A 16,228-nucleotide genomic window follows, 5' to 3' on the forward strand; every position below is an offset into this window, starting at 1 on the left:
ATGACAGAGTGAGACTCTTTTTCTTTCTCTCTCTCTCTCTCTCTCTCTCTCTCTCTCTCTCTCTCTCTCTCTCAATATGTGTGTGTGTGTGTGTGTGTGTGTGTGTGTGTGTGTGTGTAATTTCTATGAAAAAGAAAAGCAATTGTAGAAAAACCTGACCTGTTCTGTTTACTTCACCTGGACCTGGATCTGTTTAAGGGACACTGAGGTGTTATTATTTGCCAGAGTACTTATTTGTGGCCTAGTACAGTCAGCAGTTGGTGTCAAAGCTTTTCCTATTGATAAGAATTTGCTCTTAATTTCTCTCAAAGCCCCGATTGCCCACGAGATGAAAAGGTTTGCCTACTTTGGGTTTAGTAAGATTTCCTTCAGTATGAATTTAACTCTTGATGTGGTGATTGTGTCTGTGTAATCAGAAGTCATTCGTGAAACACAAGTCTTTTCATTTAAACCTTTACATTTTATTTTTTTAAAACTGAGTGAATAAAATGACTTCTTTTCAGAAGTACATTGATGACATAGTGTGTTATGTGATATATATCATCTAACAGAGGTTATTGAAGTGCTTTTTAAACTTTGTAATTCCAAATAATTATCAGTTGTTTTTTCCTCTCAAACTATAGGTCTCAGGGAACATCCGATTGTTGTTTAAATATGTCTAATTTAGCTTTAATTTATACTTATTTTGTAGTATATGTGCTGACAAAATGAGTATATATATGTATTTTATATATGCTCAGGTTTGTAGGGATTATATATTATAATTTATTTTAATTATGTATTGATATAACTCTTGAGTCAAAGTCCTCTTAATGAATATTTAAAAAAGAAAGAAAAGATCTATATACTGTAATTATTTATTCTTAGTATTATTGATATGATTTGGCTCTGTGTCCCCAACTAACTCTCATCTTGAATTGTAACCCCATAATTCCCACATGCCAGGGAGAGACCTGCTGGGAGGTGACTGAATCATGAGGCTGGTTCCCTCATGCTGTTCTTGTGATAGTGAGTGAGTTCTCACAAGATCTAATGGTTTTATAAGTGTCTGGCATTTCCCCTGCTGGCACTCATTCTCTCCTGCTACCTTGTAAAGAGTTGCCTTCTGCCATGATTCTAAGTGTCCTGAGGCTTCCCCAGCCATGCAGAACTGTGAATCAATGAAAATTATTTCCTTTATAAATTACCTACTGTCAGATATTTCTTCATGGCAGTGTGGGAACGGACTAATAGTTATTACATGTGAAGCCCACAAAGCTTTAAAGACCACCTATCCCCAAAATAATTCTCATCAAACCTGACCAAACCCAAATAGAAAGGGTTTTAAAAGGGAGCATTGACTACCATGTTGAACCCCTTTGGCCTTCCTTCTGCTGTTGGCCATGAAGAGAGTCTGTGCTTTATGATATGGGTCAACATGGTTTGAGGTTGCAGGAGTAGCCTAAGGATAAAAGTTAGGCTTTCTGTTTTAGAAGCACATTCCAAACTTATAGTCTGCCTTCAGGAAGTGTTTTGAACTGACTTTTCAAGTGTGAAGACTATTGTGGACCCAGCTGTCAACATGTCAAAACTGATGTGATGGACTATAATTTTTAGTACTTTATGATGAACCCTTAGGGTTATGGCATTACATCTACAGTTTACTGGGCAGTGATTGATTTTCCTGATTGACAGGAAACACAGTTTATTGTGCCCCATGTCTGCAGGGCAAGGGACAGTTGATGAAGCAGCTTTGAACTCTGCTAGCAATCCAGAGATGTCAGTGTGCCAAAATAAAGAACTCAGCTTCATTCATTCGGGTTATAGTGAGAATGTGTTTATTGGTAACAAGAACATGGCTAACCTTTGCAAGGGTAGAGAAAGAAAACATTTCTTGCTAGAGCCTTCTACTTTTATGTCAAGAAAGACTCAGAACTTTGTCAGGTTTCACTTGTACTTCCCCCCATTTCCTACAGAGCAAAAGCTTGCTAGTTGTAAATACAAAGTGTTCTTTTTCTCATGCATTTCTAACATATATAGATTCTTGTGAGAATTTATTGGGGCATTTGGTTTATAGTGGGATAGATTTTATAATATTAGGTTTAGTAAACTTTGACACACACATTGCAGTTGCATCATGGGAAGTAATGCTTTTAGATGGAAACTGATTTTAACCATTCAGAATCTGTTTACACTTTCAACTTGAAAGGTTGAATGACAATAACTAGATACATGCTCAGATCTGTAGAGCTCCAGGCATATTACAGGGATTTCTTTCGTCCCTAAGTAGGTAGTAAGCCTAAACATCTATTTACCTCAAAAATACTTAATCTATCTTCTCAAATAAAATATTCATAAACTTTTAAATTGTGTAGTTGTGTATTCACTAGATTGTGCTTGAGCTATTGTGATCAAAACACGATTTAGTGATTTGAAGGCAAGACAATTGATATTTGTAGGTGTTGCCGTTGTCCTTTCTAGTACTCTTTGTGGAACGTTTTGTATCATATTTATTTAAGTATAGTACTCAAGGCTTCAGACCTAGAAAGGGCCATTGAGTTTTAGGAGGGAATAATTTCATTCTGCAAAGAATACTTTTGGGCAAGCAACCAAGGGAAAGGCACCTGGACAAATTGGGGAAGAGTCACTTGCTTATTAGAGAAAGTATGTGGCGTTGATTTATTGTAAATGGACATAAAGTCATTGCTGGAAGAACCACTTAGCAGATACTTACTGAGTGCTTCCTGTGTATGTTTCAGGTCATGGATCCAGGAAGTTATATACTAGTATTGGGAGACATACATTAGAAAAAGATTGAATAAACAAACTGGTGATAAATTTATTATACAAAAACAAATCAGGTTAAGAGTGAGTGCTAGTGTGGAGTATGAGGTGTTTCTATCTTACATAGATTGCTCAGGAAAGTCCTATGATGACTAATATTTGAGCACAGAGCCGAGGAATTAGTGTGAAAGGGAAAGTAAGGCATTCACTGAATATGTGGCTATATACAGTAAAGTGTAAAAGGTGGCATTGTGCTTGGTATGTTTTAGGAGCAGCAAGGAGGGTAGTGTATCTGTAGCTGGGATGGGGGTGGTGGAGGAGGAAGGGGGGAGATAGGAGATAAAGTAGGGAGAGAAAGAGAAGCCAAATTCTGCACAAGCATGCAAAAGCATACAAGTAAATGCTGAACTGATCACTTCTACCTCCTAGAACTAGCTAGTCTTAACAAGTTTGAAATAGACTCTAACTAGCTCTGACAAGAACTAAGCTCTGAAGAAAGAAAGGGATGGAGGGAGGAAGGGAAATTACAAACACATTTGAACTTTGGATTTACATCAATTATAATAAATGATAAATTTATCCGTAAGTATATAGAGCAGTAGATCTCAGTCTCTCTGTAAGTCACAGAGTTTTCTTTTTTTTTTTTTAGTGCCAGCCAGCAGAGTGATTATAATCCCAGCAATGCGGGTGGCCAAGGTAAAAGGATTGCTTGAGGACAGGAGTTGAGGGCCAGCCTGGGTAACACAACAAGACCCTGTCTCTACAGAAAAAAAGTGTTTAAAAAATTAGCTGGGCACAGTGGCATGTGTCTATAGTCCTAGCTACTCTGGAGGCTGGCGTGGGAGGACTGCTTGAGCCCAGGAGTTCAAGGTTACAGTGAGCTATGATCATGCTACTGCATCCCAGCCTGAGCTACAGAGTGACACCCTCTCTCCAAACAAACAAATAAAGCCCCTTCCCCAAGAGGTCATTATTCAACATGCCAGGGTTACAGCGAGCTATGATCATGCCACTGCATCCCAGCCTGAGCTACAGAGTGACACCCTCTCTCCAAACAAACAAATAAAGCCCCTTCCCCAAGAGGTCATTATTCAACATGCCAAGGTTACAGCGAGCTATGATCATGCCACTGCATCCCAGCCTGAGCTACAGAGTGACACCCTCTCAAAAGAAAGAGAGAGAGAGAGAGAGAAAGAGAGAGGAAGGAAAAGAAAGAAAGAAAGCCAACCCCTCCCCCAAGAGATCCTTATTCAACATGCCTATAATAGGGCCTATGCATCATGATTTTTTACAAGCACCGTAAGAGTCTAACAGGTCACCAAAGTTGAGAACCACTGGTGTGGTGTCTTATACTATTAGCTAATGATAGTGTAAAGCCCTTATAATTAGCAATGTTACTTTAATATACTGTTAATTCCATCTGTATCTCACTTTTTTTCATTGCTGTTCTCTGAAAGTTTCAAATTTAAATAGCAAAAAAAATAAATTATTTGTAGATTTTCATAAACATAAATGAATTCCTTTTGAAAATTGATATGAGATTTTTTAGAAAAAAACTGAAACCCAGTATTGTAAATGAAATTACATTACAATAAAACACAATTTACAATAGAAAAAATTATTAATGGTGAATTATCAAGGGTTTATATGCTCTGTTTAAAAAAAAATACTGAAACTCAGATAAAATCAATATTAGCCAAAACACATGCCAGTCATAATATTTATTTTGCCAAAGGACCAAAGACTATTATTATGAATATCTCATACCAAAAAAGTATTTCAATTAAACAATGAAAACTCTAGAGTCTGAGTTTTGTATTCATACTGCACAAACTTCTATATTTAAGCACAGGATTTTTTTCAAGTGTGCATAGGGAAATCACTGTCAAGTCAATTTGTTCTTTGAGGAAATAAATTGCATGTGGACACAGCAGAACTATTAAAAGGCTCTGAACAAATATTCCATACCAAAGTCCATTAAAATAATTGAATCACCAATGGACTAAAAAAAATTGGCAAGTCACATATAAGAAATTGCTTCAGAGAAAGTAAACAAAAAGTAGAAATAAACAGGTACTTCCTTGAGAAATCTTTTTTGCCCTCTCCCAAGAGTGACCATATGGTATATGCTAGTTGCACCAGCATAATCATAAACTGTATCCCCCTGGCCAGGCACAGCAGCTCATGCTATAATCCCAACACTTTGGGAGGCCAAGGCAGGTGGATCATTAGGTCAGGAGTTCAAGATCACCCTGGCCAAGATGGTCAAACTCCAACTCTATGAAAAATACAAAAAGAAAGTAGCTGGGCACAGTGGCAGGTGTCTGTAATCCCAGCTACTCGGGAGGCTAAGGCAGAGAATTGCTTGAACCTGAGAGGCAGAGGTTGTAGTGAGCCGAGATCACACACTCCAACCTGGGCATCAGAGCAAGACTTCATCTAGAAAATAAATAAATGAATAAAAATAAACTGTGTCCCCTTCCATTTGCAAACCATCCTGGCTTGGACAATAAAATGTATAATCACCCTATCCTACTTCATCTTCAGCTTCCACCCCATAGTTCTGTTTCAGTCTCCAGCAAAATTTACTTCAGTGAGGTGTTTATCCTACCACATCCCAGAAATAATGCTCGTCAGGGTCACCAGTGACCCCTTCTGTAAAATTCAATGACTAATTCTCAGTTCTCTTCTTGCCTAACACATCTCAGCAACATAACAGGGTCGATCACTGCTTACACCTTAAATCTTTCTTCTTGAATGATCAGGGATGGGGGCCGTGGGGAGAAAGGAGGGAGACAGAAATAAAGTAGAGACAGAGTTGTGTAGTTGCACATTGTGAACCATCTCCAGTTTCGTTTGATTTTTCTTAAGCTATCATGATGGAAACACAATTTGGCAATTTGAAGGCCAGACAACTGGTTTTTGCATATTATCTTCAATATGCATTAAAGAGTATTTTTAAGTCACCTGTTATATGATGATGACTTTATGTAAAACTAAATAATCTGTAGTTTTACTTTGTTGGGCACAGGTAAACTACAAGTTATCCTAATATACTGGAGAAGAGGGTGAGGTGCTGCTGACACCCTGTGTTGTGGAGTTCTCGCATTTCCTTAGCAGATTTCACTCATAGCAAATAACCTATAACCATCTACTATAAGGACAAGTGAGGCCTTTGTGCTTGTCTGCATATTAAATATCATCTTAATTTCTTTTTAATTAAAAAATACATCAACCCTTCACTCCTGAGTTGCATGACTGCATTTTCAAGATCATTGATTCAGAGATGTGATTGTGGTCTATCGCATATAATTCAAATAGTTTTCATTCCCAGAGTTGGAAATAAAAAGAAATTGGTTTTCTTGAGATTTTCTCTTCTGTTATTGTTTTACTTTCTTAATTAAAAGAAAATCTGGATGCAATTTAGTTTTCCAAAGATGGAATAGAAGTATTTTTGCCCATAGTGGTCCCCCGCTTCCCCATGAAGTCCAAGCATGCTTTTGGGCTTTTGTCATAAGGGCTCACAATTTTGTCCCATGGAGTAATCACTGAATGAATACTTGATGGAATAGTTTTCAGTTCTGTTTTTTGCCTCAGAGCTTTAAAAAAAAAAAAAAACATTGAAAAACATAACTTTAGATTTACAGAAAAAGTTGAGAAGATAGAGTTGTTATATAAGCTCCACAAGCAGTTTCTCCTATATTAACATGGAATATTAATATGGTACATTTGTTGTAATTAATGGACCAATACTGATACATTGTTATTAGTTAATTATTCCATAGTTTATTTAGAGTTCTGTAGTTTTCGCCCAATGTCGTTTTACTATCTGGGCATCCCCTCCAGGATTCCACATTACGTTTAGTTGTCAGATTCCCCTGGCTCCTCTGATTGTGGCAGTTTCTCAGACTTTCTTTGTTTTTGCTGACCTTGGCAGTTTTGAGTGGTATCGGTAAGGTGTATTGTAGGATGTGCCTCTGTTGGAATTTATCTTATGATTTTTTCCTGATTAGACTAGGGTTGTAGACTTGGGGGAGAAAGCCTGGAAACAGAGTGCCATTTTTATAATATAATATTAAAGGTACATACTATAAACATGATTTATGACTATTGATGCTGATTTTGATCACTATCCTGAAGCATAGATTTTATTATATTTCTCTACTATAAAGGTTTTTTCCCCCTTTTCATAATCCTCTTTGGAAAGAAGTTACTAAATGCAGCCCTTACTCTGCTGTGTATAGCCTATAGCTATGTTCTTTCTCCTTTAGGGTGGAAAATTGTATAATTATTTGGAATTCTGCTGCCTGAGAGATTTGTCTCTTCTCCTCTGCATATTAATTAATCCATATGGACTTACGGATATTTATTTTATACTCTGGGTTGTAATCCAGTGCTACTTTATTTTTTGCTCAAATTGTTGACAGTTTTGCTTATTGGCTCTTTCATTTGGCTGTTGTGCCCCTTTGACCTATTCTCATCTGTGTGAGTATTTTTGTTTATTTGTTTGGGGGATCATGTTCTTTCCTTCTTTCTGGAACTACCTGGCGCTCCAGGCTCATCTTATATAGTTCCTTAATAATGGAATCATCCATTTCTCTAAAGAGGGAGGATTTTGTTGTTGTTACAGAAGAGAGAGGATGACATGACATGTAGCAAAGACAGATGGATGCCCCTCCCCTTTTCTTAAAATCTGAACTTGTTATGTTTAGTTTTTTACCTTCAAAAGACCTCTTCCCTTTTTAGTCCAAGGCTGATGATTTAACCTCATTTTAATTTTCATGTTATAAATTTGGACTTTTGTACTTAACTCAGGATTTTTGTGCAATTTGGACCATTTTGGTTTCAATACATCCATGATCAGGGATTTTTCATCTTCTGTAATTGAAGCCCCTTGGAGACAGCAATTCAGAGACTTTTGACTTAACAGTTGAAGGATTAAGGCTAGTCTGTATGTTTCTTTGTTCTTTTAAATGGAGTGCATTACACGTTTTTATAGATGATGAAAAAGTTATTTTACCATCACCTTTGAAATCCTGCTGTCTGTGCCTATATTTGTTTTTGAGATTGCCTTAGGACACCTGATTTAAAAAATTTATAATCTTCATGACATAATGAAAAGTTCTTCCTAGTCTTTTTCTTAAATTGTTTTGCATATCCCAGGAACAGTATCAGTGTGACAGCTTGAGAACTACTTGAAATAAGACCATTGATTTTTTCTTACTCCTATGGTTCCCAGAGTTTTCTGAATTTGGGGGCATTTAGAGCCAGAGGCATTGTCCCATAATTGAGTATCTGAGAGGGATATGGAGCTATATTGTGGTGGAATGTTTGGCTGAAAAACTCCCATACGCTATTTAGGAAGCATGGTGGCTCTATATTTTACTTTTTTCAGCAGCCTGCTGTGGATTAGTAATCAGGAGGGCTTTGAGAGTAAAATAAATGCCATACTGACTTCTTAGGATTCCAGGGGAGATAAGATTAGAAAAGGAAAGATTGTTAGATCCTATTAGAAAACTAAACTAAATTAGAAAAGAATATCCAATCCCATTACCTAAATAACTATATACAGAACAGCCTACCATAAATGTTATATATAGAAAAAGCCGACATAGTTAATTCTTTTTTATTAATAACACCATTAGTAAATCTAACTGTACTATAACTTTTATACTACTTCATTCTTTTCAAAGATGAAATGTATTCATGGATATTACCTTAATGAAAGTATTGGTCTAGAGGAGCAGTAATGTGGATAATAGTGCTTTCTTCCCTTATCAGATGGCTCTGTGAGGCCAAAAAATACTAGGTTCATATATAAATAATCAGTAACAGAAAGCAGTTTTAATCATTTGTGTAAACTTACATTCAATATTGTTGAATGCCTCTTTTGGCAGTGTAAACTTTGTTACAGAGAAAAGGACCATTGGGTTATCCAAATTATTAGCTCCTTGCTGTTGAGATCTTACTGAGCATTTACCATGAACCAGGCTCTGAATCTCTTAAACTGATGTTCCATCCAGGTAGAATGAATGAATGAGCTAATGTTTTTCTTCCTACATTTTGATGCATGTCTACTTTTCTTTAGAGTCATCTCAAATTTCTTTTTAGGTCATCTTTTCCTTAACACAGTCTGGACTGTGATCACTGCATTTATTACAATTAGGTTTCTTTCCATAGAATATAGAAACCCAAAATAACAGTGACTTGTACAGAATAGAATTTTTTTTTTTCATTTTTTCATTCCTACCACCTAGTTCAGGGCTTGACACATATTACTTGAAATAATAAATGCATTACCTTGCCTGATTAAGCTGCCACTGAGATGATAGATTTTAGCCTATGAAACAAGCACCATCTGGGTTTGGGGAACTGGTATGGTGATAATAAAGCAGGATTTCTTAAAGCATAGTGTGTGGACCACCTGTGGTAGAATAACTTGCTTGTAAAATGTAGATTGCCGTGCCTCATGTCAAGGGATATAATTTGAAAGGTGTAGGATGGGGTCCAGAAATTTTCATGTCTTATAAATTCCTCTGGATTATCCTAGAACCGCTGGAGGGAGGAAGGGAGGAGGGGAGGGGAGGGAACTGATTTGCAGTCTCACAACCTTTTAATAAATTCTTAAAAGTAGTGGCAGGGGCTCTATTTCCAGTACTGAACTCATGGTAGGACCTATGGCTTCTAGGATTGTTCCCCAGAATTAAGGCCAAGATTATGAAACAGCTTAAAATTTTATTTTTCACTTGCATAAAATAAGATTTTGGGCAGGTAGTGAAGTGTGGGAATGGAGGAAGATGCCTGAAGTCGTCAGCAATGCAGCTTCTTTACTCCAATGCCCTTGTTCTTATGATCCAAGGTGGCTGCTAGAATTTCATTCAATTAATCTATCAATTCTTTTTTTTTTTTTGAGAGGAAGTCTCACTTTGTTGCCCAGGATGGAGTGCAGTGGGACAGTCTTGGCTCACTGCAACCTCAGCCTCCCAGGTTCAAGCAATTATCTTGCCTTGGCCTCCTGAGTAGCTGGGATTCCAGGCGCACACCACCATGCTCGGCTAATTTTTGTATTTTTAGTAGAGACAGGTTTCACCATGTTGGTCATGCTGGTCTCGAACTCCTGACTTCGTGATCCACCCACAACCAGATGGCAGGAAGGAGGAAAGGAAGAAGTAGAAGACAAATCCCCTTTATTTTAAGGAGAGTTTCTAGAGGTGACATAGAAAGCTGTATACTTCTCTTTGGCCAGAACTTAGCCTTATGACCACATTTTTTCCCACAACAATACCTGGAATATGATTTTTTTCTTACCTGGCCCAGTAAACAAACAAACAAACCCCTCAGCATTCTCTTACTACACAAGAGGCCACTACTGGTCTTCACCGTAATCATTCATTCTAAAGCTGCCCAAATACACATCTTGGATTCCCTTTACCTCTTGGCAAGTGATTTTGCCAATTCTCAAAACCAGCTATTATCACCATCCTATCTGTTTACACCTACCCCTGTGTCTACTCCTCATAATCAGTGGTAAAATTGCAAAAATTATAGACAGGTATGATCTCATATAACCTTTTATTTTAGTTAATTCCAATTAGATTTCTATTTTTAAAATTGTGGATTGTCATGTCCTGTAATTATTTTTTACAACAGTTGTTTTAAAAATGTTCCATATTTCATTTTATTCTCTATTCTCCCCTCTTACTTTATTTTACCTAGTTTTAAATAGGGTTGGGTGCAGGCTGGATGTGGTGGCTCACACCTGTAATCCCAGAGCTATGGGAGGCTGAAGCAGGTGGTTGGGGGTCAGGAGTTTGAGACCAGCCTGGCTAACATGGCAAAACCTCATCTCCACTAAAAATACAAAAATTAGCCGGGCATGGTGGTGGTTGCCTGTAATTCCAGCTACTTGGGAGTCTGAGGCAGTAGAATCACTAAAAGAGTGAAACTCCATCTCTAAATAAATAAATAGAGGCAGGTGCAGTGGCTTATGCCTGCAATCCCAGCACTTTGGGTGGTGGAGGATTGCTTGATGCTGGGAGTTGGAGATTGCTCCTTAGAAAAAATAAAAATATTAGCTGGGCATGGTGGTATGAACCTCAGCTACTGAGTAGTCTCAGCTACTGAGGAGGCTGAGGTGGGAGGATCACCTGTACCCAGGAGGTTGAGGCTGCAGTGAACTATGATTGTACCACTGTACTCTGGCCTGGGTGCCAGAGCGAGACCCTATCTCTTAAAAAAAAAAATCAACCTCAGTTTTGTGGCACATGATGTGTCTTCATGTACATCAATCTCAGTCTCTCTTTTTTCAGTTGGAGATATGGCTTACAGGTGGTAGTGGGGTTTGGGGGACATGCCATTTCTCTTGACTGCTTTTCAGAGCAGTGACTGAACAAGGCGTGATCTGAAAATACCTGTTGAAAGAACAAACGGATAATATTCCTTCTTCCTCTTACTTCCTCCCCTATTTAGGACATAAGATTGTTTCCATATTTAAAATATTTTATCTTGATTTTATTGCATTTCTTTTCCATTTCGAAAGGTGACTATTCTTACTTCTTAATCAACTCCTGACTGTTTACTAATATCTTGGTGCCTTCACTATCTTAAGTCTCCCTCTGTGAATTTTCAGATTTTTCTGAGATCCCCCTCCCCTTGGCCTCTTGTTCAATATCCTTGACACTTCTGTAGCATACTGTGTTATTGACTGCATGTTCTTGGAAATACCTTCTTATCCTTCTACCTTTACAGATTTTCCTTCTGTATTTTCTCTGTTGACCTCCTTCAGCTCTGTTAACAGTGAGGAAAACACAGTGTCTTTGCCTTCATCTTAATTCTTCTCTCTCTTTGCCCTTCCCAGCTTTGTGCAATATCCCAGTGGCTTGCCTGCTCTTTTACCTTCAGCTATTATCTCTGTATGGATTCCCAAATTATATAAATTGTGTTCACTACTCATTACTGCATCATGCATTTTGTAGAGGAATTTAAGTTGCGTTATCTTAAACATTATGTTTACAGTTACTGATGTTAGTATTAATGTTCTACCATCACATTACTAGGGCATTGCTTCTGAAACTATTCATTGGAGTAACCCTAATGGATAAGGAGAGCAGCTTCTGGTGGGCTGTTTTGCTTGTCTAGAAAGCCCCTTCCTTTATTCTTTGCACCTTTTTTCTCTTTGTAAGTTCAAGTTCAAAAATCTACATTTGACAAAAATCTGGATGACACCAGACTTTATTGATTTTCTGGACTTTCAACTCCTGCCATACTCATTTATCTGTTTATCCGGCACTCCTCCTGTGCTTCTGTTATATTGTATTTTGAATAAATCATCTTTATTGTAAGTGCTCATCTCACAGATAGCTTGTAATCTTGTCCCTCTTTATACTCCCAGTGCCTGGTATATAATTGGCACTTAATAATATTTGCTATGGATGATGACACACCCTTCTTATTTAATTATGTTCCATTTCTAATAGTGAAATTGCTTAAAAAACCAATTTTTCTTAAACATTTTATTTTTCATGAATAAAATGGAGGGTGCTTGGACTGAACTGAATGACAGATTTTCAATACCTGATTGCACTTGGCTTTGCACTATTTTAGGTACATTATAAAAGATATGGAATGATTGTCTGAAAAGTAACTTTTCTTCATCTTTGTCTTTGGAGTATCATGTAAAAGCCTGGAATAAGAAAACCATGAGAAGACCTAGTAGGATCTGTGAAAGCACACAGGGTTTTGCTTTGGATAGTTAAAGATAGGGTAAGGGTGGAAGGAAAGAGAGAAAAGAATATGAATGAATGTGAAACTACATACCTCCTAGACCCATACCATTTGGTAAATAAGGTCGGGATGACATAAAACCGGCCAGATAGAAGGATAGTTGTGTCAAAGTAGTGGATATACTGGAAGGGTGAGAATTCATATCAAGAACATTTGTGCTCCTCTCCCACGACAAAAAGTTACAGAGTCGTTTCTATGATACATTGTTCAACAGTATGCTAATGTGACAGATGTATTCAGTAAAGTAGGACTCGTTCATATATGATGCCTTTTAAAGTTAAGTTACAGGAAATTCATTGTGATTGGGCTTTAGCTCCGTGTACACTGAAAATTTAGGCCAGTAGGGTATGATTTTAGACTTATATAAGGGGAACAAAAGACTCAGTTCACTTATTTATTTTATTTTCCTTTTTTTTTTCCTAGGGACTTTGAAGTACTGCCTTGTAATTCTTAATCAGCCTTTGGACAACTATTTTCGTCATCTTTGGAACAAAGGTAATCTTAATTGACGTTTCTATTTCTTTGCTTTCTTACTTTATTTGGGACTGACTGAAAATCCTGAAACCTGACTAAACAGTGGAATTCATAATAAGGTGATTCAATTATTAATTATTAGGATAAATTATTATTGCTTCCCTGTTAAACTGTGTAAATGTGATTTCCAAAGCGTGGACCCCCAACGACAGAGTACTCTACCGTATTTCAGAACTACAGTATGGGTATTAAACCTGAATCCTCAACAAGTATTTGTTCAAGTGTAAATTATTTTTGGCACCAGTGACAGCAAAAAAGCATCCACATGCCTCATTTGTTGCAGCATCCAATGATAAGATATCTGCCAGGTGATCAGATTTGCAAAATCAAAAAAGAAAATGATGCTACTATGTAAGAATCTCTTTGGGTGCTGAAAAATATGTGTAAAAATGGGATAGTGTCACAGAATTAATACTATTGGAAGGTTCTGTGTAAGAAACAGGCTTTATTAACTATTTTCATTACTCTTCAACTTTTATAGAATTACCTCTAGTTTGGAAAATAATGTTCAACATCATTTGCTATTTTGAATCTCTGCTCTTCTTCGATGAAATCTTGAGTTTTTTTTACCCTTCAAAGGAACATTTTTGTTGAGCTGTCAGTAGAAGTTTTAGGCCAAAGTAGATAGGCAGAAGAACTTGATTCTTGAAGCACTGATGCATATTTTTGTTATTCCTGTTTCTCTCTTATTGTCACAGGATTCTTTAGTATTCTTGACATTATGTTTATGTTTATGTTTCTTAGAGTGCAAACCTCATATGTGAATAAGCTCACATCTGTAGTTGAGATAGTTGTGATATTAGAGGGAATAAATCATCACAGGTGATTTTGTATAAAGAACTTTTTTTGTCTAATCTGATTACAGTGAAAACTTGGTATTCTAAATTGAGCTGTGTTTAAGTTAGTCAACTTAAAATTTCACAATATAATTGTACTAACAGTTCTCTCAAACCATAAAAATTATTTAACCACTAACTTTTTTTTCTTAGCACTCTACTAATAATTAGGTAGTTATTTGAATGACTATAATGTCTTTTGTCACTGTCTCTGGTGCCCAGTGCGGTATCTGTCAGATAATTGCTATTAATGACAATAAATGAAAGAATGAGTTTAGTATGGCTTATATTGCTAGAAAATACTAAACAAACTGTTTAGATACATCCTTTCTATTTGAATTTATTGTATCAGATTTTATATTGTTTGGGGAGAGTGTGAGTGACCATTTTATTGTAAATATTAGAAATAGACAAAATAACCATTGATCCAAACCATTGGAGACCTTGAATATTCAAAGCTACATCTAAAGAAGTCTCTTACATCTGGGGGAGTTGAGGGTCTTAATTTTGCACATAGTGTGAATGATGTAGATTTTTGAGCTGACCAAAGTTCCTCATTTTATTCGTTTTTCCATAAGGGTCAATCTGTACATGAAAAAAACTAAAGGTATCTGAAGTATCATGTATATTCAAATAGCTAGTTTATTCTCATTTCAAAAAGAACTTGTCTTTTAGGTTATCGAGATGTTAAGTTCTTTCACATATATACTAGGATAATTCGTGGTGTTCTGGAGCCTTTAACTATTCTAAGCAGGCCTATTGATAAATACTAAAGAATAGGTTTTCTGTGATTGTTTTAACAGAAGCTGTGCTTTTAGAGCTTGAGTTGTTAATCTTAACATAGGAAAGGCTTAGGAAAATGTTTAGGGCAGCATTGAGAGTTTGGGAGAGGAGAACAGAGTTCTCCATTTGCTAATACCCCAAATGGGTTGGGGTATTAGCAAGTATGAAGTGGCTTGAGGATGCTGTCCCCATTCATTACCTTTTAACCCATGTACTCAACATTTTCTGTAACTTCTGTTCTATGATACAAAGATTTGTGAAGAGCTGAAATCAAGGGATGAAGACTGGGCTGTTAAAATGGTTGAGGCTTCAAAATGCAGAGAAATCTGAAGAGCATTGTATAGCATGTAAGATTCCTGCATAAAACTGGCCATTTGACTTTATGCTAAGGACTTCTGTTAAGTAGGTATTTCCTGAGATTCATTTCAAGAGAAAGTCTATGTTGAAAGTTTATCTTAAAGTTTCTTCTTGCAATGGTTAGGTGATACTTTTACCAGTGGTGAATCTGTATGGGTCTGCAGCAATTTGATCCTTGCCTGCTCAGGGAAAGAATTCAGCTGAGGGGCAGAAGTAGGTTTAAGGTAGAGGGAGAGACTGAGGCAAGTTTTAGAGCTAGGGTAAGAGTTTATTAAAAAGTTTTAGAGCAGGAGTGAAAGGAAGCAAACTACACCTGGAAGAGGGCCAAGTAGGCGACTGGAGAGATCCAGGTGCCCTGTTTGGACCTTGACTTGGGGTTTTATGCATTGCCATAGTTTGGGGGTTTGTGTTTCTTCTCCCCTGATTCTTCTTTTAGGGCGGGCTCTCTGTATGCACAGTACCCAGTGGCCTGCCAGCACTTGGGAGGGGCCACATGCTCAGTGTGTGTACTAAAGTTGTGTGCATGCTCATTTGAGCCATTTTTCCCTTACCAGTTAAGGATTCCTAGAGGAAGGTACATACCAGTTAGACTCCACCATTTTGCCTGTTAGTGTGCATGCTGAGCCCTCTCGCCCAACTCCAGAGACCTTATAAGGAAGCTGCTGATCACCAGCTCCAGGTGTTTTCTATCTGTTGGGAGATTGCCTTTCCCTGGTGCTGGCTGCCACCAATTATTTTAGAGAAACAGCTTAACAACTGCCTGAACATCACCTATGGCAGCCTGACATTCCTAGGGAGGGGCCCTCTCCTGCCATGCTCATGTCTGCCTATCTACCTACTCTAACAATAGAAGTTACGAAATGTAGCTTAAATACCTAAGGAGGGAGTTTAAGGGAGATTAAAATTATGGAGGTTTTAATATGGTTTCTTTTTTATACATCATGAAGTTTGGCGATTTTCTTGGTTAAAAGTCTTGGAGTATATTGCTACCTGTTCCAGCATTTTGTGCATTCAGTTTGATGATAAAATAAGCACTTAGGTAGGTAGGTAGGTAAATAGAAAGATAGGAATGATAGAAGTAGAGTTAATATCTAACTTTTCTGTAATATCAGACGTTATTGCTATTTGTGCATTGCTGTTGGTCTTAGATTTACTAACATGTTTTTAAAAAA

The 16,228-nt window shown here is 37.2% G+C and overlaps 1 protein-coding gene and 1 pseudogene across 18 annotated transcripts in view; both read left to right on the plus strand.

Moving 5' to 3' along the window:
• Positions 1-16,228, plus strand: part of TPK1 (thiamin pyrophosphokinase 1) — a 398,562-nt gene that overhangs the window by 63,406 nt on the left and 318,928 nt on the right. For 11 of the 17 annotated variants that reach the window (XM_078343570.1, XM_035254503.3, XM_035254504.3 and 8 more), the window contains one exon: positions 12,970-13,041. In XM_078343570.1, coding sequence (XP_078199696.1) covers positions 12,970-13,041 — 72 coding nt within the window. Of the gene's footprint in view, positions 1-3,412; positions 3,460-12,969; positions 13,042-16,228 lie in introns of those variants that run through there. The other 6 variants (XR_008473454.2, XM_054237592.2, XM_054237593.2 and 3 more) reach the window with 1 other exon arrangement.
• LOC100397783 (elongation factor 1-alpha 1 pseudogene) overlaps positions 1-16,228 on the plus strand; it is a 189,581-nt pseudogene that overhangs the window by 60,792 nt on the left and 112,561 nt on the right. Inside the window, exon 2 of the transcript XR_013524182.1 lies at positions 12,970-13,041. The product of XR_013524182.1 is annotated as an elongation factor 1-alpha 1 pseudogene (transcript). The remainder of the gene's footprint in view (positions 1-12,969; positions 13,042-16,228) is intronic.

The sequence above is a fragment of the Callithrix jacchus genome, chromosome 11 (assembly GCF_049354715.1).
Source record: "Callithrix jacchus isolate 240 chromosome 11, calJac240_pri, whole genome shotgun sequence".
Classification (NCBI taxonomy): domain Eukaryota; kingdom Metazoa; phylum Chordata; class Mammalia; order Primates; family Cebidae; genus Callithrix; species Callithrix jacchus.